The following is a 21,539-nucleotide window of genomic DNA, read 5'->3' on the forward strand; positions in this document are numbered from 1 at the left end:
ATGGCAAACAGATGGGGAAAGAGTGGAAACAGTGACAGGCTTTTTGGGCTCCAAAATCACTCCAGATGATGACCGCAGCCATGAAATTAATTTCTTCTCCTTGGAAGAAAAGCTATGACCAACCTGACAGCATATTAAACAGCAGAAACATTATTTTGCCAACAAAGATCTGTCTAGTCAAATCTATGGTTTTTCCAGTAGTCTTGTATGGATGTGAGAGTTGGACTATAAAGAAAGCTGAGGGCCGAAGAACTGATGCTTTTGAACTGTGGTGTTGGAGAAGACTCTTGAGAGTCCCTTCAACTGCAAGTCCATCCTAAAGGAAATCAGTCTGAATATTCATTGGAAGGACTGAAGCTGAAGCTCCAATACTTTGGCCACCTGATGCGAAGAACTGACTATTTAGAAAAGACCCTGATGCTGGGAATGATTGAAGGCGGGAGGAGAACGGCATGACAGAGGATGAGATGGTTGGATGGCATCACCGACTTGATGGACATGAGTCTGAGCAAGCTCTGGGAGTTGGTGATGGACAGGGAAGCCTGGTGTCTTCGGCTTCCTGCAGTCCATGGGGTCACAAAGAGTTGGACACGATTGAGTGACTGAACTGAACTGAACTGAACTGAAAAAGTGCACATTGATATACCGCAAATTATTTTGTTTGATAGCTTTTTCTGTAGTATAACTGCTTTTCTTTGTTATCCTATTTTAATGCTTTTTAAAATGTAATTTGAGAAGGCCTTCGTTGGTTTTAGCAGGAGGCCTGAGGGCTCCCAGGCACCTTTGAAGCCCCGCACCAGCGGCGACCTCCTAGTGCTGGCAATGCCTTTGGCCCAGACTTCACTGGAGGGAACTCGAGGTTGGAGCTCGGGACCGGAAGGCCGAAGGTCTGCGAAAGAGTGTGAGGAGCAATCCAGGGAAAAAAACTTCCCGGTTTGAGGATGCACTCCAGCGGGGTCTGAGCGAAGCGACCGAGCAGCGGGGTCCTCCGTGCGGCCTGGGTTTGCTCAGAGGTGTGTCCCGGCTTTGCGGCCTCAAGAAGAGGTGAAGAGGCGAGGACGTCAGGGTTCAAGTCCTCGTCTTGGGGCAGTTAAAGTACCATGTTTGTATGACCCTGGGTGGAAGGCGCGGCGGGGCCTGGAGAGGAATGACCTACATTTTCCAAGGAGCACTACGACTGTGTTGAGAGAACAAGAGCAGACCCGGAAAGTAAGTTTCCCTCCCTCTTCTTTGCAACTCTTCCAGGACTAATGCCTCATTTTTGATGGTCAGAAATTTTATTATTGAAAACGCTGGATTCCTCAGTCTGTTTCCCGTCAGACACCCAAATTCTCGAAGTATTAATAAACCAGGATGTTAATTTATGAATTTACAGATAAGAATGCTAAGTGGATCAGGAGCATGGGCAAGAGAGGTTTAAAGGCTACTTTGTAATTCCTAATTTGTTCTTCTCCACTTCAGAAATATTTGTCTAAAAAATTCTCCTTGTACAGAAATAGTATCCTTTCTAGCTTTATGTTGCTAGAGATACACTAAAATTCTGAATTCCTATGGCTACTTTCCCCCTTTGAAATTGTCCTTGCATTACTAGTCTTCATTGGAAATTACAGCTGTTTAGCTTGTAGAATATTGTTACTTACATTTGATTTTTTTCCTAATGGTATCTGGGGAAGTTCCTTAATCAGAAACACCAAATTATTCTTTTGGATGGATTACCTTTGAGGTTGGGTTACCAGTGATCTTTTTAACGAGGAGCCTTCTAGATCCTGGAGTTATACACCTGGGTCTTAATCTGGATTTTACTCACTGTATGACCTCAGGGCAAATTATTTAATTTGTTTGCCTCAGTCTCACTAAATGCTAAAATGGGGATAGTAATATGATTCAAGTCATACAGTCATGGAAATAAAATTATACATGTAAATCACTGAGCAGAACAGTGTCTGGAAAACAATAAGCACTTAATGAGAAATATCTTATTACTGTTGACTAACTTCTGTTTTCATTTCGCTGCTTAGGTGTCAAAATGCCTCAAAGTGTACCCTCTGGCAACAAGGGTCAGGGCCTTCCTTCTGTGGGATTATCACAATAAACACACAGTGATGACTTTCTTGAATTTGATTTTGGATTCTTGACAACAAGGAATATTGATTTTTGATACTGTTCTATGGTTTGGCAAAGAGAAAATCACATATACCAATATGGTATATTACACATATTTGTCATATACCAAATAAAACGGGGTGGGAATAGTTGAACAGAGACAGGATAGTAATACAGCATGATAGAGTAGAATTTCCAGCAATTCAGTTGGGACAGCAATCTAACTGGTTTTCCTCCTTCAACTCCTTACACCCTACTGCCCATGCATCAGTCACACACACACACACACACACATAACTTAGATTGTGTAGATTCCCTATTCAGAAATGTAATCGCATTCCATCATTTTCAGAGAAAAATGACAATGTGTAGAGTCTTCCATTTTCTGGCCTCTCACTATCTCTACAATCCTATCAACTATCACTTTTACCCACCCTCACTCCAGTTCGGTCACTTCTGCCTCTTTGTTCTTCCTCGGCACACCAAACACATTTTCATCTCATCTCTGCATTTGATTTTCCCTCTGCTGGAATGCTTTCCCCTCAGAGACACATCTCTTATTCCTTTACTTCATTAGAAGCTCTGCTCAAATGTCATCTCATCAGAGAGGACTTCTCCAACCACCCTATCTAAATAGAACCCACTTATACTTGTTTATTTAAAGCACTCCATCACATAAATTTGTGTATTTTCTACACCTTCCCCCACTAGAATATCAGCTTGGTGAAAGCAGACTTTGTTTTGTTCACTGCTGTACTCCCAGCACTTGAACAGTGCCTAAAACTAGAAAAAGGAAAGACTTAACAACTGTAAAGAAACAAAACAAAACAAAAAGAATGTATGGTTATCTGTGTAGAAAGCCCAAAAGAATATACAGATATGAGTTTAGAAAGGCTGATAAATCAACTTCAGCTGAAAGCAGAAAATGTAGTAACTAAAAATATACTATATAAAGGTAGCATCCAACAGGGTACTGTCCCTAAGAAATATTAACAAAATAAAACATTTAATGGAGAAAATTATAAAACTTTATTGAAAGATATTTTAAAAGTCAAAATAAATGGAGAATTATATCATGTTCATGAATTGGAAGACTCAATATTATAATTAATCTATACATTCAATACAAATCCAATAAAAATTTCAACTTTTCATCTGTTTGATTTGGAAATTGTCAATCTAATTCTAGAAGTTGTATAGAAAAGTAATTGGCTTAGAATAGCCAAGATACTCCAAGGAAGAAAAGTTTGTTGATGTTGAAGGTGGAGGTGGAATTGTCCTGAGAGATCAAGACCTTTTTCTAAAGTGGTAATACTCAGGATTGTATAGTACTGCCGCAAGGTTAGACAAATTGACCAGTGAGTCAGAACAGAAACCATCAACAGACTCCCCCACCCCTCCACACAAAGAAACTTGATTTATGAAAAGAGTCAGTGTTATAGACCATTGAGGAAAGGATGAACTTTTCAGAAAATGGTGTTGGAACAACCACTTACCATATGGAAAAAAACATACTGAATTACTATCTCATGTTTTTGTAAAAATCAGTTCAGAGAGGACTAAATACAAATGTAAAAGGCAAACTACAAAACTTTTTAAAGGCAGTAAAGAGTAGCTTTATGACTTTTGAGTAGGAAATGATCACTCCCTTACCACGGAGCTAACTTGTATCCAGCTTTATAAGAGACTTTTCAAAAATAGTTATTTCCAGCAGGACATGGGTGACATTCCATAACATCTTACAACTTTCAAACTCACCTCTCCGAAGTCAACAAAGTCTGTTGCTACAATAAACAGGAAAAATTTTCAAAAAGGGTGATTATTCACATGAGGCATTTAAGAAATTTTCACAGGTCAACTCTGACATGGAGGAAAGGAACTAAAAATTCCAGGATTATTAATGAGATGATCCACAAACTACAAACAGGAATCCTGGTTCTTCTGAGCAACACAATCTTGATGTCATCACCAGCAAGCCTGAGAATTGTTACCTGATGCAGCTGATTCTAGGAGTATCAAGGCCGTATCATGACTCCTGGTTTCAGGAAGTCAAGAATGTGCTGATGACATCAAGAAAAGGGGACATGAAGTACTTTTTCTCCACACAGTAAGGCTTCTGAGCCATAGTGGCTGACATGCGTGAATGTCAGAGAACCTCTCCCAGGAACCAAGAATAATCTTCAAATACGAGGACAGATACTTCTATTTCCCCCCATTTCAATTCAGCTTCTGAAACATTCTACTAGTGGTTATTTGCCCTTTCCACAAAAAGACAACAATGCAGTATCTCGTGTGCTAAGAACATAACTTAAAAAAAAAAAAATCTACATTTTTTATAAAATTTGATTTAAAAATAGTATTTCAAACAGTAGAGTCACTAGAAGTACAGAGCTATCAAAAAGGTACACTTCATTTAGCATCCCCAGTGCCTTCTGCTTTCTGTGACCGGACTGTAGAGGCATCTCGGTTTTTCGCAGGGTTGTTCCCATCCTTGCCGACTTCTGCTTTTCCCTTTCTCCCTTTGGCCAGCTTCTCTCCCTTCTTTGCAGGGGCCTTTTTTGGCCTGGGCTCTGGTTTTGGAAGGGCAGGTTTAGCAGACAACCGTGCTGATCTCCTCTGTGGCTCATCCTTCACCTTCCCTTTGTCACCTTTAGCATCTCCTTTTGCCTTTCTCTTGGGCATGGTGGCAGCAGCGCTTGGCAGCCCAAGGGGTTCTTCTGTCTTTCTCACTGTTCCTAGAAAGATTTCTTTGACAAGACACAAAAAGTGTAAGTCATAAAGAAAAAGACTGACAAATTTAACTACATTAAAATTCACATTTTAACTATATTAAAATTTGTAATTTATATAGCAAAAAGATGTGTAAAAAAGTTAAGTTACAAGCTGGGGAAAGATCTTCATAATACATATAACTGACAAAGGATTAGAGTCTAGACTATGTAAAGAATTCCTACAGATCCACGAGAAAAGGATGAAAGGAAAATTTAAAAACAATGGGCAAAAGTATTAATAAGTACTTCTTAGAAAAAGCATGAATGGTGAATAAGCAAATAAAAACGTCAACTTCATTAGTAATATGGGAATGAATACAAAAATCAAAGGATATAACATTTCATATCCATTAAATTGGTAAACTGTCTGACAATATTAAGGGCTCAGCAGATGTAGAACAATTAAAATGCATACACTTCTAGGGTGTGTGTTCATATGTGTGTAAATTAGTGTGTGGCATTATTTAAAGCAATTTCACCTCTAGGTGTTTACTTGGAGGAATTCTTGAAGGTGTGCATACAAGACCCCTACAAGAATGTTCATAGCAACACTGTAATTTAAAGAACCTAAAAGCACCCAGTGTCCTTCAATAGAATAAATACATTTTGGTAATATCTGCACAAGGGAATATTATTCAGCAGTAGAAATGAATAGACTCTCGCTACATGCAAAAACACAGATGAATCTCAAGAACACAATGTTGGGCAAAAAAACAGAGTTGCAAAATGGATCTACAGTATAGATCCATTTCTAAGTGTAAAACTAAATGACTTTTTCTATGCCATAAAACTAAAAAGAGCAAGGGATAAATATAAAAATAAAAACAGTAGTCACCTCAAAGGCAGCTGAGAAAAGGATGGTGTTCATCCAGAAATAAGGGCGGCAGGTGGGCGGGGGGGGGGGGGTGGTGGTGGCAGGGGGAGGCGGGGGGAGTTCTTTCCCTTAAACTAGAAGAGGGTGGGGAATGAAACATGAGTAATACACCATTATTCTCTATATTTTACAGAGTAATTTTATGTGTTTGCTCAAGAATAAAAGCCACTTAAAAAAGGTGGGTAGCCCAGAGCACAGATTCAAGGTCACACAGAATAGAAATGATTTATTTTGAGTCTCAATAATTAGGACTTGGGCCCATGGCTGGTATTCAAACACTTTGGAAATTTTTTTAAGCTTTAGGCCAAGATTATCTACTCATCCTTGTGTCCCATCCTTGAATATGTTACCTGGGGAATTCTGTAACCCTATGCCCTGCCTTACTCCTTAATATTTTAAGAAAAAAATTATGTTTTATGTAAATTGCTCCAGAGTTTTGTATGGTACTTTTGCTGGATCTCACCATCTAGGTAGAGTGGGCAAACATGGTCCTTGAGTAAACTTAGATTTTTTTTAGCAAACTTAGATTTGATTTTTATATTTCCTGGCTAACAAAGGCAAGTGACCACCTGTAAATGGTGCTAAAACTTCAAATTACTATTTTTTCACTATGACTAGAATTTCTGGAAATTTTGTCCTTTTCCTTCCTTCTTGTGGAACAGAGAGAGAAATGAGTTAAAATAAAGAGGCTTAGTGGTAAAGATCTGCTTACAATGAAGGAGACGCCAGTTTGATCCCTGGGTCGGGAAGATCCCCTGGAGAAGGAAATGGCAACCCACTCCAGTATCGTTGCCTGGGAAGTCCCAGGACAGAGGAGCCTGGCAGGATATGGTCCATGAGGTATGGCAAGTCATTCTCCTTCCATCTCACTCCAGTTTGTTTCTTAGCCCATGTCCTGTCCTGGGAATGCTCACAGTCTGTTTCCTAGGCTCAGTCTTCATGTTAGATCCCTTGAAATCCATCCCAAGCAGAGGAACCAGGATCACCACATGTCAAAGGCCCAAACACAGCAAGTGACGACAAAGATAAATTCAAGAAAAACAGGCCACAAGCTGGATTCTGGATCTGAGTATATGAATATGGATTACATCATTGAAACTCACACTTAGGAAGTTTATCAGGAGAACCAGTGACTGACCTTACAAATATAGGAGATAAATGCACAAATAATGAAAAAGCTGGCAGGATAAACGTTATGTCACTTTCATGAAGTCCAAGGAGGTCAGGAGGCAAAGGCTCTCACTGCACGTATTAATTTAAAATAAATTACTTGAGGTAGAGTACAGGGAATTTTTTAGGGCAATGAAACTATTCTGCATGCTACTAACTGTAATGTTGGATAATGACATTACACATCAGAGAAAACCCACAGAACTACATACAAAGCATGAACCTTAATATAAACAATAATTATAATAGTTAATATAATGTATAAATATTGGCTCATCCATTGTAACAAACATACCACACCAACGCAAGCTGTTAATAATGGAGGTAGAGAGAGAGAAAATATATGGAAACTCTCTTTCTGCTAAACCTAAAACTTTTCTAAAGAAATCAAGTCTACAAGTTAAAGTTAAACAAAAACATTTTAAGAATTAAAAAAGAAAGAAAGAATTTGCTAGGTGATAAAATATACAAGTCACAGGACTATAAATATTCCATCATGCATGTGAATAAAAAGAAAAATTGGCAGATAAATCTTTTCTAAGTTTTTGTTTTTACTTAAAAAATTTTTAACTGAAATATAGTTGATGTACAAAATGATTTTAGCTTCAAGTGTGGCAGATAAATTTTTAAAGTAATATAACTTTTGGGAATACAGAGATAGGACTTTCAATGGTATTAACGAGGCAAGAAATTATCAAGACAGATTCTGAGGTTGTTTTCCCAAGACATGGCAACAATTTAAAAAGTTTTAGGAATCTAACAATTCCCTTTTGTTAAAATAACACTTCTCATGGCAAAATTTTATTAACAGACAACAGAACAAGTTTGTGAAAGTTCTGAATCATTGGAATTCATATTGTAAAGAACTGGACTGAAATTCTTGAGAAAATCTCAATTTAACCCTTCATTTAACCAAACTGCTTGTTTTATGATGTGGAAAGGTATCTCAGTAACCTTAAGGCGGGGGGTAGGGAATATCCTTTTTTTTAAATCCTTTTCTTAGCTATGAAGATTTGTGTTTTTTTTTTTTTTATATTAGAAAAAGACCTATGATGTTTAAATATACTGACAGAAACAGCTTTTAAAAAAAGACTAATAGAAAAATAAAAAGCAAATGATGTTTTTCTTCTGCAATAAAAATATACAAATGGTTAGTAAGATGAGATGCAGGTGTATTAAAATCTTCCGCATAGTTAACTTCTGGGAATTCCCCAAACTGTGTCAATAACATATAAAATACATCAATCTCTGTCCCCAGAAATGGGCTGAATTTGTCCACCCCTCCAACCAAATTCATAGGTTGAAGTCTTAACCCTTAGTACCTCAGACTGTGACTGTATTGGGAGATGGGGCCTTTAAAGAGATGAATAAGTAAAATGAATTTATATGGGTGGGTCTTAATCCAATGACTATCATATTGGATATCTGGACACAGATAATACAAACAGAGAGGACCACGTGAGGATATAGCAAGAAGATGCCATCTGCAAGTCAAAGAGAGAGGTCTCAGAAGAAGCTGAACCTGCTGCCACCTTGATCTTGGACTCCCAGCTTCCAGGACTGTGGGAAAATAAATGTCTGTGGTTCAAGATATTCAGTCTGTGATGTTTTGTTATGGCAGTCCTAACAAACAAGTACAGGAGGAAAAGAGTGTAAAGGCCTCAGTGACTCATGACATATCTTGTATTAGATTAATTCTGATGTTTTGCCCAGCTCTCAAAATCTTTTTTCCATGCTTTTTTTTTTCTCTTTCATCATGAGCCTGTCTCTACTATCTGAGGACCAAATCCCACCTCATCCCATATGCACCCCACACCATCCCCAGCAAAGGCACATTTTAGCAGCAGCCTTTTGCTTCTTTGATTGTTCCTGACCTGGGTTCTAGGAAGTTTGTTCTAACTTGGGTTCTGGTTTCAATCCAAAGTCAGAAGGCCACTCTCTTCTCTCCGCCTCTTACTTATGGCAAGATAGTGCCTTGGGGTTGGAGGGAAGACCTGGAAAATGGTTACAACACCAAGCTTAGGAAGGAGACAATAAAGAATATAGTATAAATAAATAAACGATCCTATTCAAGGTGCGGTACACTACAGGAGCAAGAGGTCACACAGTGTCACTCTCCAAAGCCTATTTGTTCTCCACATTCCAAGGTGGGCAGACTGAACTTACATATAAGGTTAAGTGAGAGAGACTGGGGGAGGAAGGGAGGGTTAGTAGGTGAAGGTAAGAAAGGGCAGAGTGTTTAAAAGGGTAGGCCTACGGCTGGATCTTGTCAGAACACACCTGATTTGAAGAGAAGGCGAGAGCCATAAGCTTCCAGACAAACTGTGACCCATCCGCAGCACGCTGGCTTCGGGTACACTCAGCTTCCCTGCTAAAGGACTCCTGCTCCTCAGCATCAGGGAAAGATGGAGAGGATGAATCCTCATCACCTTCTGGGCCCCTGAAGCCCTTGTTCCTCACAAGGCACCACATTAACTCACCTGTATTTCTGAGTAGTGTAGAGGGGATTTTAAGTGAAAATGTCTTAGATAAGTTTGCACTGAGCACCTGCCAAACTTACTGTCTTGCTAACAAGAGAGACTATTACAAGATGATAAAAGCATGGGTCTTCCAGAGAAGGTATGAAAATGGAGGAGTAATAGGGCTGGGAAAGGGATGCCTATACACATTGCCTGTTAAAAAACGTAAGGAAGAAAAAAAAAAAAACAGTTCACAACAGTTCATTAGGTAAGGATTGTCCTTTCTTGTCTCAAGGCCATAAAAACATCACATTCATATTAGTCATTTGAGGGAACCTGGAACAATGTGATCTGAGAGACTAGGCTTGGCTGTTAGAAATAGTAACAATAATGATATTAATTCATCTAAGAAGAAGACCCTGAGGGTATACCCAAGGCTGTTAGGTATTATAGCAAGACTTCTTTCCCAGAAAAGCGTTTGATTGATTCACTTAACATGGAAGCAGGTCATGTCACAAACAAAGTTAAGCAGCCAGACCCCAGGGCACAAATCCTGGTTTTAAACAAGTGCTGCCAGTGACTTCTCAAGCTTCAAAGCAATACGGAGTATCCACAGCGGGCCCATTTCTTAACTTTGGGGTCTTTTTTCTTGTTGACAGGGAAAGGACAAAGTGGAGGCAGACTCAGTCCTTCGGCGTCTCCTTTAGGAGGGGGTTCTCAGTGGTGAGGCCTCGTAAGCTGGGGAAGGGCGCTGAGAAAGAGTCCAGGCCAGGGCAGCCTAGCCCACAGCCCTGCTGGCCCAAGGTTTTCAAATCCCCTCCTCGCCTCCCTTTTTTTCTGCCCTAGTGTCTCCGTGAGGGGACCTCTCATCCCTGAAGGACCTGAGATCTCTCTAACCTTCACCTCCCGGATTCCGCTTTTCCCAAAAATTAACACTCGAAGCCCAGGAGAGCCACGGCAGCTGTTCTGGAGAGTGGAAGGCAAGGTGGGGCTGTCGGGGGCCCGAGGTCACCCTATCACAAGGGCCAGATTGCAGAAAGGTCGCCAATCTACGGAGGGCAGCGGGATTACCCCGGTTTTCCGGAGACGCAGGCTCAGGCTCCCCGGGTACTCACCCGAGTCTCGCGGCCGTCCAAGGGGCGCGGGACTCCCAGCTGCCGGCCTGCAGAGCCGGTGCCCGGGGCTGAGGCAAGGCCGTCGCGGACCGCAGGCTGGCGAACAGACACCCGGAGCTGGGCGCTGCCGGGAACAGGAAGGCAAGTCAAGGCAAGGATGCGCTTCCGGGGCTGCGGGCTTCGGGTAGCCTCGCAGAGCCGGGGACCCGCCGGCTCTCCCCCGCTGGGAGCGAGTGTCCGCTTCCGGCGCCGCGGGCTCCCGACCCACCCTGAGCAGCGTGGCCTCGGCACCACGGCCTGGGGCGAGAGAAATAAGAAAAGGAGGTGTGAAGATTTTCAACTATCTTAAATTATGAAGGCGAGCCAGGGTCGCTAAAACGGTTGTTTCCGCCCGGTTTCGAACCGGGGACCTTTCGCGTGTGAGGCGAACGTGATAACCACTACACTACGGAAACATCTTGGAAGAACAACTTCCTCAGCAGATCCTTTCTGCTAAAAACAGACTCCTCCTATTTCCTCCTCTTCTTCCGATTTTTCATCGTTATCCTTGCAATTGTGCATTGTTAATACGCGAGTGGTTCTTCTACTACTCTCCCAAATTAGAGAGGCCAATTAGATGCGCAAACCAAGCCCCTGCAGCATACAGATCTGAACCCAAATTCTTAATACATTCTTATTCTGGAAATGACCGGATGGGGGAGAAAAAGAGACTTCAACCCCTTCACTCTTATTTCTCTTCCCCCAGCCCTCACTATTACTTTTCAATCTGAACTTCTGGATTTTAATTTCTTCCTCTTGCCTTACTAGGTTACCTCAAACCCATCTTTCAGTCAAAATGGACTGGCGGGGCTGGGCGTGTCACCGAGCCCAGGCACAGTTCTCTGTTCGGCTTTGGCCATCGCCACCGCATGGTCGGATGCGGAATTTGCTCTGCAAAGGAGTTTTGACCCCAGTTGTGGTCAAAAGCGGGTCCTTCTCGTTCCTGAGACTTACAGGTAGTGGAACTTGAAACTTCACCTTGCAGTGGATTTTCTTTCTTTTTTTTTTTTTTGCAGTGGATTTTCTAACTCCACTCAGTTCCTCAATGGTCAGCAGAGGTAAAGAAGGAAAAGTGAGGATGCGCACTACGAGCCAGCCAGGAGTCGAACCTGGAATCTTCTGATCCGTAGTCAGACGCGTTATCCATTGCGCCACTGGCCCCCGCACGTGGGTGATAAGGAGGCGGACCTGTCTTCATCAGAAACTAGGCGGCGGCACATTTCCACTTTTTGGAGTCTGCTCCTGGGCCTGAAAGCCGCGTTTTCTTGACTAGTTCAGACTGCAGAGCGTGAACTCTCTGGCGGCCACTTCGTCTGCAGGTGCCCCAGAGTCTGTGCTCCTTTCTCAGGATGTCTGTACCGAACCTTGCACCCTCTCTGTCCCCAAATCACCTCTCCATCCATTCATTCATTCATTCAACCAATATTACCATTCAAGGCACTGGAAAGACGACTTAAGAAAACAAGTTGTGATCTTTGACTTCAAGAAGACTGCATGGACGTAGCTAAGACGGTATTAAAACACTCAATAAATGAAATAACCGTGATAAGCACTTAGAGGTAAAAAGAGAAACGGAAAGAGAATTTAAAAGTCCATCAGGGAAAGGGGTGAACGATAAATATGGGTATCTAGGAAAAGAGCCATCTGGAACTGTGGAAATCTCCAGGGCAAAATCCTGGAGGTGGGAGCGTACTTGAGACGTTTCAGCAATGTCTAGGAGGCCAGTGCTGGGCAGAGATGGGTAGGAGACCTCGGGGAGATAACCTCGGGCCTTGTACGCCCTTGTCTGGACTTTGGCTGTTAGTCCCTAGGAAACTGGAAGCCTTTGTGATGCCAAAATCTTGGCTCTCTGTGCACCCATGCTGAACAGAAATACGGAGGGAGTCATGGAGAAGGAAAGAGTGGCTTCACTTCTTTGCCAGGCAAAGGGGGAACACAATAGGCTAGGGGCCTCAAGAACTGTGCCCCACCCCTCCTTCCGTGGTGAATAGGGAGAAGTTATACAGTCAGGCAGAGGTATATGATAAGATCAAGGCAGTAACAGTCTAGCATTCTTCTTCTGCCAAGTTTCAAAAGGGTGGGGTTGCTGACAAGATTAGGGTGTGTGCCAGTCTCAGGTGATCCGGTTCCTTAATTCTGATGAGCCTCTCTGGTCCCTTTAATATTGCTTCAGGTGGTCTCCCGGCTGCCCCTCCTTTGATTAACACTGTTTGAATCTGCTCTTTGGAACTCAGAGAGGGTCATGGAGGCTGGAGTCTTACCTACAAGAAATGGAGGACAAAAAGGCCTCCCCTCCATGCCCAGGATCCCTCTGCTCCACATAATATCTGCAAAGATCTCCCTTCATTTTGAAGGTTTTGTAAGTTTTTTTATTTTTTTTTTCTCTCCTTTTTTTTTTTTTTTTTTTTGGCTTTCTCAGATTTCTCTGGTGTTCTGACATGAGCTGAGGCTTGCTTTCATTTTGATTTTAGAGATCTTCTCCTGGGTCTTTTCTGAGGGTTCCAGTTTCCAGTCTTTTCTTCAGGGTTTGTCCCAGCTAGAAAAAGAGAAACAGAGTCCAGAAAAATAACCAGTAGGAAAATATACATGCATTTCTAGAAACTGGTTTATGTGACTGCGGTGACTGACAAGTCTGAAATCTGTATTGCTGGATGGCAGTCTAGAAAAATCTCAGCCAGGAGCTGATGCTATAGTCTTGAGATAGTTTCTTCTTCCTTAGGAAAACCTTCATTTTGCTCTTAAGTCTTTCAACTTGTTAGATAAGGGCCATGCACATTACTAAGGATAATCTCTTTTACTTATTATAGTCAACTAATTGTAGATGTTAACCACATGTATAAAATACCTTCACAGCAACATGTACAGTACAGTTCATTTGCTCAGTCATGTCCAACTCTTTGCAATCCCATGGATTGCAGCATGCCAGGCTTCCCTTCCCAATGCTCACATCCATACATGATGTACATTACTGTTTAATTAAATAACTGCAACATGTATATTACTGTTTAATTGAATAACTGGGCTCTGTAGACTAGCCAAGTTGACATGTAAAAATCAATCATCCCTGTGGTGGAGTCTCCTCCTCCCTGGGTTACAGTTCTCTTCTTCCAGTTCTCTCGCAAGTATTTGGGAAATAGTAGCACTGCCAGTTATTTCCACTCTCAGCAGTTTATGACACAGAGATCTACACCTTCTCCAATTTCAGTTGTGTGGAACAGAGCCAATGTCAGGGGCCTGTCCATGGTCTTTGCAGATCACATCCAGATTTCTGAAAATGATTGCTCTTGGTCTCACTTTTTCTCCCAAGACTTGTCTCTAGCTTGTTAAAAACTCCTTTGATGTCTCAGAATTTCTGTGCAAATTTTGAACACATGCCAGTCAAAGGAAAAACCCAAACCAAATATTACTGGCTCTGCTGTCTTTCTAAATGTCCACTCCAGCTTGGACAAAGTCATGTTAGGTGTGACTATGCTGTTTATGATTATCTTGGGAAATTCCACGGACTGAGGAGCCTGGTAGGCTACAGCGCATGGGGTCGCAAAGAGTCGGACACGACTGAGCAACTTCACTTTCTTTCTGGCTCCAAGCACATTAATAAAACGATGGTTAATCTTATATTATTAAATCGGTGCTGACTTATTTCATGGAGTCAATCAGACTGTGCGTCAGAATGGCTGGTTTAGAGTGAGACAGAGATATCCTTTAATATTGATACAGTTTAAAAATACTGGCATGTTAATTTCAGCATTTTCAGAATAGTCACAGATTTCAAGTAAGCAGCCTATTATAATTACAAGTTTCAATTGGGAAGTTACTTTCACAGCTATGGCAACAGTTTGTAAAACGCTTTGCTAGTTCCATTAAAGTCCTTCGTCTAAGGACATATCTATTTCATAGAATAGAATGAATCTGGAACAGTTACAAATACACAAGCACCTATGAAAATATAGTACTTCTTGTGGATGCTCTAAATTTAACAGTTTTATCAAGTAGATCCTTTGGATAAGTTATCGAACAAGAAAGCTTCTCTTCCTCTAGCTGCAGAAGAGAGGAGATTGCTCCTTTACCTCTTTCCAAGACTAGGTTTTAATAATGAAATCTTGAATTTTTTAAAGATACGACTTAGTCAAGCAAGAAGCAGGCAGGTGGGAGTCTATTTTACGGAAAGAAATGGGGTAAGGAAGAGCTCGAATTTTAATTAAAATCCATGAAATAAAGAACACAGGGCGTTCTTTCTTCAGGGACTAGTTCCTGGTGCAGAAAGTGTTCTGGTGCAAATGCGTTACACGACTCGGAGGGGTGTTCTCGTGTAAATGTGGCTAATTTCCTTTCCTCCAGGGGTCCCAGGTCATACTTCACCCAAGGAAGCCTGAGCTGCTGAACTCTTGCCCTTCCTGGCAGTTTCCGGAGACTCCTCTGGCGCCGCCCAGGGATTCAGGCTCGCTCCCAAGTTTTCCTTACCTCACTCCTGCACGCAGGGTCTCAGTTTTCCTATGGCCGCGCGGTCTTTTAGGTCTTTGGGGGAGAGGCAGGGGTTCATCTTTAGGATTTGGGAGATCATCTGGAGAGCTCGCCCGAGCGTCAATACAAGGAAATGCATGCAGGGGGCGAGAACGGGGGAAAGCTAAGATCATTCCTTTTCTATGTTGATTTGGAAGCTGGCAAGCGTGTTGGCTCCGTGGCTTAGCTGGTTAAAGCGCCTGTCTAGTAAACAGGAGATCCTGGGTTCGAATCCCAGCGGGGCCTTTTGTGGTTTTCCTGCCCTCAAAAAGAATACGAAGAGATCAAAACCCTCATCAACTTAAAGTGTAAATTTTCCCTATGGTGTTTCACGAAAGTGCTTTATGTGGCTCTGAGAGTGGGGATGGTTTTATTGTTTATACAAAAAGAAAAAGAAGAGACCAAGATAAATTTGTTTTTCTTTCAGAAGAATTTCTACCTTTCTTAAGGTTTCATGTAATATTTTTTCAGCAAGTACCAAAGGATCCAGGGAAAGCACAAGGCAAAGGAACCAGATTAAAACTACAAGCGGCATAATAATCTCTAGTCATTCTATTCTTTCCCCTGGTGAAATCCCAAACAATTGGGTTTTCATAATCTATTTTCATAATCTACAGGCAATATTTTTAATCAAGATCAGTCTCTGGAATGATTGATAAACGTGTTGCTGAAAAGGCTTGTTGTTGTTCAGTCTTTAAGTCGTGTCTGACTGGACTCGAGTCCATGGGCTGTCGCCCACCAGGCTTTTCTGTCTTTCACTATCTCAAATTTGCTCAAATTCATGTCCATTGGGTTAGTGATGCTATGTAACCATCTCATCCTCTGCGGCCCCCTCCTTTTGCCTTCAATCTTTCCCAGCATCAGGGTCTTTTCCAGTAAGTTGGCTCTTAGCATCAGGTTGCCAAAGTATTGAAGCTTTAGCTTCAGCAGCAGTACTTCCAATGAATATTCATGGTTGATTTCCTTTAGGACTGACTGGTTTGATCTCTTTGCTGTCCAAGGGACTCTCAAGAGCCTTCTCCAACACCACCTTTCAAAAGAATCAATTCTTTTGCGGTCAGCCTTCTTCATGGTCCAACTCTCAAGTCTATACTTGTTACTGGAAAAATTATAGCTTTGACTATATGAACCATTGTCAGTGAAGTGATGTCTCTGCTTTTTAATACATTGTCTAGGTTTGTCATGGAGAAGGCAATGGCACCCCACTCCAGTACTCTTGCCTGAAAAATCCCAGGGACGGAGGAGCCTGGTAGGCTGCAGTCCATGGGGTCGCTAAGAGTCGGGCACGACTGAGCAACTTCACTTTCGCTTTTCACTTTCATGCATTAGAGAAGGAAACGGCAACCCACTCCAGTGTTCTTGCCTGGAGAATCCCAGGGACGGGGGAGCCTAGTGGGCTGCCGTCTATGGGGTCACACAGAGTCGGACACTACTGAAGCAACTTAGCACCAGTAGCAGCAGCAGGTTTGTCGTAGCCTTCCTTCCAAGGAGCAAGTGTCTTTTAATTTCATGACTGCAGTCACCATCTGCAGTGATTTTGGAGCCCAAGAAAAGAAAATCTGTCACTGCTTCCACTTTCCCTCCCTTCTATTTGCCATGAAGTGATGAGACCAGATGCCATGATCTTATTTTTCCTTAACCTTAGAGAATGCTTCAGCATCTCAGTTCGTACCAACCACTAAAATCCAACCATATAACATGAGTTGTAAATGGCTATTTTAAAAGGTGGTCTTGTGCTCAGAGTTTTCTTGGAAAGGAAAATCAAAGAGGAAAATACTCGTCACAGTGATTTCAGAAAGAAGTTATCACAGGAAGCATCCTTTTCATTGTATACCCACAGGGTGGATATCCCACTAGAACTGACTGACCTGAAGCTGTTCAGTCAGCACCCAGGCTGACTTGAAGAAGCAGTCCAGGAGAGTCTAGGGTGCCTTAAGAGAAAGGAAGGAAATATGAGAAGTGGATCATAATTTGGCCCCTTTATATAGAAACTCAAGATCAGGGAAATGAAGTTCATTGTAACTGTTACCCATTTGCTCATCTCCCAAGACCAACCCCTCTACCACCTGGCCCAGAAAGTCTCACCAACCTGACTTTTACCTTCAGAGAACATGATTTTGTGTAGATGGTCAACAGTTGAAATATGATCTTCTCTTCTATCTGCAGAAACAAAATGTCCCAACACTTTGAAGAATAGTTCAGAAAACAATTCTACTTTTATGGAGGCTTTCTCCACTCACTCTTCAGCTTAATTCCCCACTTTTCCTTATAGACATCGCAGAGCAATGGAAGTGTCAATGAAAATTCAATAAATAATCAACTTAAGAAGGAAAAAAAGGGAATTTTATTTGAGCTAAACTGAGGATTATAACCAGGAGACAGATCCTCAGAAAACTCTGACAACTGTTCTACTTGTTAGAAGTTGAAGGAACGAACAGTCATATGCATTTTCGAGACAAAGGATAGTACATCAACATGACATGCTGACATTTTATGTGAAGTTCACCAAGGTTATACCTAGTCCATAGAAGCACATACAAAGCAAGCGTACAGTTATCATACCCCCTACAAAATTGGTAAAGAATGCTATTCTTCTAAGAAAAGGAAAGAGGGAAAAAATGATCTTTATGGTGGAGCAGTCACTTCCATCTTTGAGGTGCTCTGGTTAATGTGCACACTGCACATTAAGGAGGGAGGAGGTTCAAACAAACACACAAAGAGAATTTTATGTTTAATTTTCTGCCCCACTTTGATATACAAATTTTATTTCAGGAGACAGACCGTCTTTTTCATATGCTTCTATATTCTGCACAACAAAGCCTTTTTCCCAGGCCCAGGTTACAGATCTCAAATGGTAAGGCCAGCTGGGTCATGGTAGAGATGTCAACACTAGATCACTCCTTAATTCTGTTATCAAATCTACCTTAACCTTCACCCTTCTGCTCCATCAGGCTCCAGGAATACCTTTACGAGGATGCTTCCAGCCAAGTGGCCCTCAAAAGATTGCCTGATCTGTACCATTGAGATAGTGTTACTGGCTATGGAAGCTATGGAATATTCCAGGTGAAGAATTTAGCCATCTCTCCTAAAGTCTAAAAATCTTCCTAACTCTCCATGTATCCATCGTGAAAGTGATTTACATATACAAGTGAAAATGGTTTACAGTTAAATACTTGTTTATCTACCCAGTGCTTATCATGTGGCAGGCACCATGCTAATCTCACTTCGGTCATGAGTTTTGTCCGCTGATGGACAAAACCTGCTGATGGAAGGGTGAATCAAACAGTTCAATGGCAATTACAGTATCGTGAGATATAACCCCATTGGAGTGGAGGGTACAGCAGACCACACTGTGATACTCAGCTCAGACTGAGTGGAGATAGGAGGTGGGGGAAGACTTCCTGGAAGGAGTGATAGCCAAACCAAGCATGGAGGAAATGTAGGCGAGATCCAGACAAGAAAGTGGGCTGGAGGTGAGAGGTTGTTGTTGAGCCATGAAAGACGCTGGGATTCTTGGCCTCCAGAGGAGAGGAATTCAATCTGGGGCCAGTGACGAGGCTTGATTGCTCAGAGCTTTTATGTAATAAAGTTTTATTTAAATAGAAAAAAGATAGAGAAAGCTTCTGACACAGACATCAGAAGGGGCAGAAAGAGTGCCCTGCTAGTCTATAGCCGCATGTTTTAGGTCTGTTAGAAAGCTATTAATCAGATAAGAGAGCACCTCAGGGCTGACTGAGTTTCACTAGGCCCCTCTCCCACAACATGCATTTTTGAGATAGGATGGCACAGGTGTGTCATCCCCCAGCCATAAAACAATTGATATGAATACTGGTTTGTTGAACTATTATCAGCCCAAGATTTAGGAAAAGAAAAAACAGTTAGTCTCAGGTGGAACCACTTTAAAGAAAGGTAAATTCCAAAGCAAATACATAGTTTCATTAACATAGCTTAAGAAAATATTTCCATAAGAAAAACGCATTGGTTAACTCAAGGTTTGAGAAAAGTTAAGTTGAGATGGAACCAGTGTCATCATGGCAGCACAGAATTTTAAGAGAAAAAAAAATTGACGCAGCCTATTTCCTCCTTTTGGAGACCCCGGCCTTCCTGCCTGTTACCTTCTCAAACAGAGAAGTAGAAGAGGTGCTCCAGGCAAACGGGACAGTGTGTGGTGAGGACGAGGATGCTCAGCTTGGGTAAGTGGAAGCAGTAAGAGAATAGAGTGTGCAGATCTTGAAATTCTTCTTTGTCTAGAGATGACCATAGGCAGGTAGGCATGGAGGCATCCTCAGTATTTATGGCATCATGAAAACCACAGGTGGACTTGATTTGATAGCTGATGCAGCTCAAATGTTTCATGCTTTCTTTTTAAAAGATCATAAGTTACCAAAGCAGTATGGGTGGAACCTGAATTTAAAAGTTATGGATTGAGTAGGGCCTCTAGCTGGGCTGCTGAGGTTCTCTATGGGGTCGGATCCTTCCGACTCAAGGATCAAACCCTGGTCTCCCACAGTAATTGAAAGTAATTGTTCTAGATAAGGTCTAGGTGTATGCACAACATCGGCTAAAAAGCTGTAGCCAAAAGGGACAAAGTAAAAATAGAATGAGATATATGACACAGCAGCATTTATGTAAATTAAAAATGTATATAGCGAAACCAAAAATGTGTTCTACAAAAACACACAGCAAACAAAAAAAAGATGATCTTTCCAATGATTTCTTAAGGGGGAGTGGGAGATGAGAAATAAAATTGAAGAAAGGCTATTAAAAGGGAATCTATAAATAAATAAAACAAAAGAATGGTCCTGTAGACATCAGTAAAAGGAGTAACTTTTATTCAACTCCTTGAATGTAAAGGAAAGAGAGGGACAGACAGCTAGAGACAGGGAAAGGAGATTAAAATGACTAGATCTTAACTTGTGTTCTGGGCACAGAGTGCTTTCATTTTAGAACTTGGCTAATTTCTTTTCTTTAATATTTAACATTTTCTTAAATTTTGGATAATTTATTTAGGAAAAAAGGAAAAACAGATTAATCCACAGGGGAAACGTGGGGAAAAGCTGGTGATATACACCATCGTTCGACTGATTCAAAAACGTAAGCAATGTCAGGAGTGGGATTCGAACCCACGCCTCCAGGGGAGACTGCGACCTGAACGCAGCGCCTTAGACCGCTCGGCCATCCTAACCCGCTGAGCTGTTGTTGCTCTCAAATTTCATTTCAATGTCTACGTGAATGATGGTTTCCCGCCCCCGCCCCGCCTTTTTTTTTTTTTCTTTTTCTCTTTTTCTGAGGATGCGGAAATTTTTCAATTAAAAAAAGCAACCACCAGTTTACGTACGGCCCCGGACGCCGACCCCGAGTGGAAACGCGGAGTCAAGCGCCGGGTTGCGGGGGCCGCCGGGCGGTGTCTTCTGAATCAACGCGGATTCGATTCCAGGCTGCAGCCGGCGGGGGGCCGCTCGGCTGGGTAGCCAAGACTAAGGGAAATTTCTTTCCACTCTCGACAGAATTGTTTATATAATGGCACCCATATTGCTGAAATCGCCTTACTTAAACTGACACCTGCTCCTGGGAAGTCTTACGCTATTCAGTTTGGTGCTTGCTGGGGCCCAGCCCTCGGGTGCTCATTAACTCCTCCCTCCTCTTCTTTCTGTCCGCTGGACCCTCGAGACCTATGTAAGGGGGTCCCAGTGTTTTGCTTCTTGATCTGAATTTTCTAGCTGTACCCTGAGGATGGGTGGACTTTTCTGAATGGATGTTATGCTGCTCTCAAAAAGGAGGCATCAAACTAAAAACCAGTTCTGCCTTTCTCTTTCTACAAATGTGTCACTCTATCTTACCTTAATTCGTAAGGTTTTCGTACATCTGTGTTTATGTCCAGCAAAGCTGTACCTCAAAGACTTTCCAACTAGTTTGGAAAATACTCCTCAAAAAGTATTTAGTTTAAGTCCTTTGAACTAAACAATACAGATTCTTTTTTATTTTTTAAAGAAGAGGATGAACCCAAATATTGGTTATATTTGAGTGAGACTTGGGATCATTGTTACTTTTTAAAATTAACTTTCATATGTATTCAAGGAAGAAGACTATTTCCATTTTAAATTTTAAAGTGAGCGGCAAGAATAAAGGCTCGTATAGTTGAGAGTCGACTCAGAGTTTTCCAGAGGGCGATTTGAGGAGACCTGAGTGTTGTTTGGAGGCAGAAGGAGCAGATGAATAGGGATAAGCAGAGAGATGGCGTGGAAGAGCTGTTGTTGATTAGTGATGATAGGAGTTGCACAGTTATTTTTCTCTTAATGTGAATGTCTGGGTCTCTTTTAAAGAGAGGCTGCTGCTGCTACTAAGTCACTTCAGTAGTGTCCGGCTCTGTGTGACCCCATAGACGGAAGCCCACCAGGCTCCCCCGTCCCTGGAATTCTCCAGGCAAGAACACTGGAGTGGGTTGCCATTTCCTTCTCCAATGCATGAAAGTGAAAAGTGAAAGTGAAGTTGCTCAGTCTTGTCCGAG

The 21,539-nt window shown here is 41.9% G+C and overlaps 1 protein-coding gene, 1 long non-coding RNA gene and 4 other non-coding genes across 8 annotated transcripts; 2 read left to right on the forward strand and 4 right to left on the reverse strand.

The window, feature by feature from the left end:
- Positions 1 to 3,108: 3,108 nt before the first annotated feature.
- Positions 3,109 to 10,743, reverse strand: HMGN4 (high mobility group nucleosomal binding domain 4). 3 transcript variants are annotated; one of them, XM_069564696.1, is made up of 2 exons: positions 10,493 to 10,743; positions 3,109 to 4,850 (listed from the first exon to the last, which is right to left on the reverse strand). In XM_069564696.1, the coding sequence occupies exon 2, from the start codon at positions 4,783 to 4,785 to the stop codon at positions 4,513 to 4,515; it is 273 nt and encodes a 90-aa protein (XP_069420797.1). In that variant the 5' UTR covers positions 4,786 to 4,850; positions 10,493 to 10,743; the 3' UTR covers positions 3,109 to 4,512. The 3 variants fall into 3 exon arrangements, with proteins under 3 accessions (XP_069420797.1, XP_069420795.1, XP_069420796.1); XM_069564694.1 differs by lacking the exon at positions 10,493 to 10,743 and adding an exon at positions 8,793 to 8,877; XM_069564695.1 differs by lacking the exon at positions 10,493 to 10,743 and adding an exon at positions 6,461 to 6,550.
- LOC138426052 (uncharacterized) lies at positions 5,882 to 8,511 on the forward strand. Its single transcript, XR_011251493.1, has 2 exons — positions 5,882 to 5,926; positions 8,354 to 8,511. It is a non-coding gene; the product is annotated as an uncharacterized lncRNA (long non-coding RNA).
- Positions 10,744 to 10,874: 131 nt separating the features above from the next.
- TRNAV-CAC (transfer RNA valine (anticodon CAC)) lies at positions 10,875 to 10,947 on the reverse strand. Its single transcript has one exon. It is a non-coding gene; the product is annotated as a tRNA-Val (tRNA).
- A 672-nt stretch (positions 10,948 to 11,619) lies between these two features.
- On the reverse strand, positions 11,620 to 11,692 carry TRNAR-ACG (transfer RNA arginine (anticodon ACG)). The gene has a single exon. It is a non-coding gene; the product is annotated as a tRNA-Arg (tRNA).
- Positions 11,693 to 15,203: 3,511 nt separating this feature from the next.
- On the forward strand, positions 15,204 to 15,277 carry TRNAT-AGU (transfer RNA threonine (anticodon AGU)). The gene has a single exon. It is a non-coding gene; the product is annotated as a tRNA-Thr (tRNA).
- A 4,856-nt stretch (positions 15,278 to 20,133) lies between these two features.
- TRNAL-CAG (transfer RNA leucine (anticodon CAG)) lies at positions 20,134 to 20,216 on the reverse strand. Its single transcript has one exon. It is a non-coding gene; the product is annotated as a tRNA-Leu (tRNA).
- Between the last annotated feature and the right edge of the window lie 1,323 nt (positions 20,217 to 21,539).

Source organism: Ovis canadensis, chromosome 20 (genome assembly GCF_042477335.2).
Source record: "Ovis canadensis isolate MfBH-ARS-UI-01 breed Bighorn chromosome 20, ARS-UI_OviCan_v2, whole genome shotgun sequence".
Classification (NCBI taxonomy): domain Eukaryota; kingdom Metazoa; phylum Chordata; class Mammalia; order Artiodactyla; family Bovidae; genus Ovis; species Ovis canadensis.

What these genes read in the sequence shown, in the direction of transcription:
- HMGN4 (XM_069564696.1), bottom strand. Translation starts at nt 4,785, where the DNA reads ATGCCCAAGAGAAAGGCAAAAGGAGATGCTAAAGGTGACAAAGGGAAG.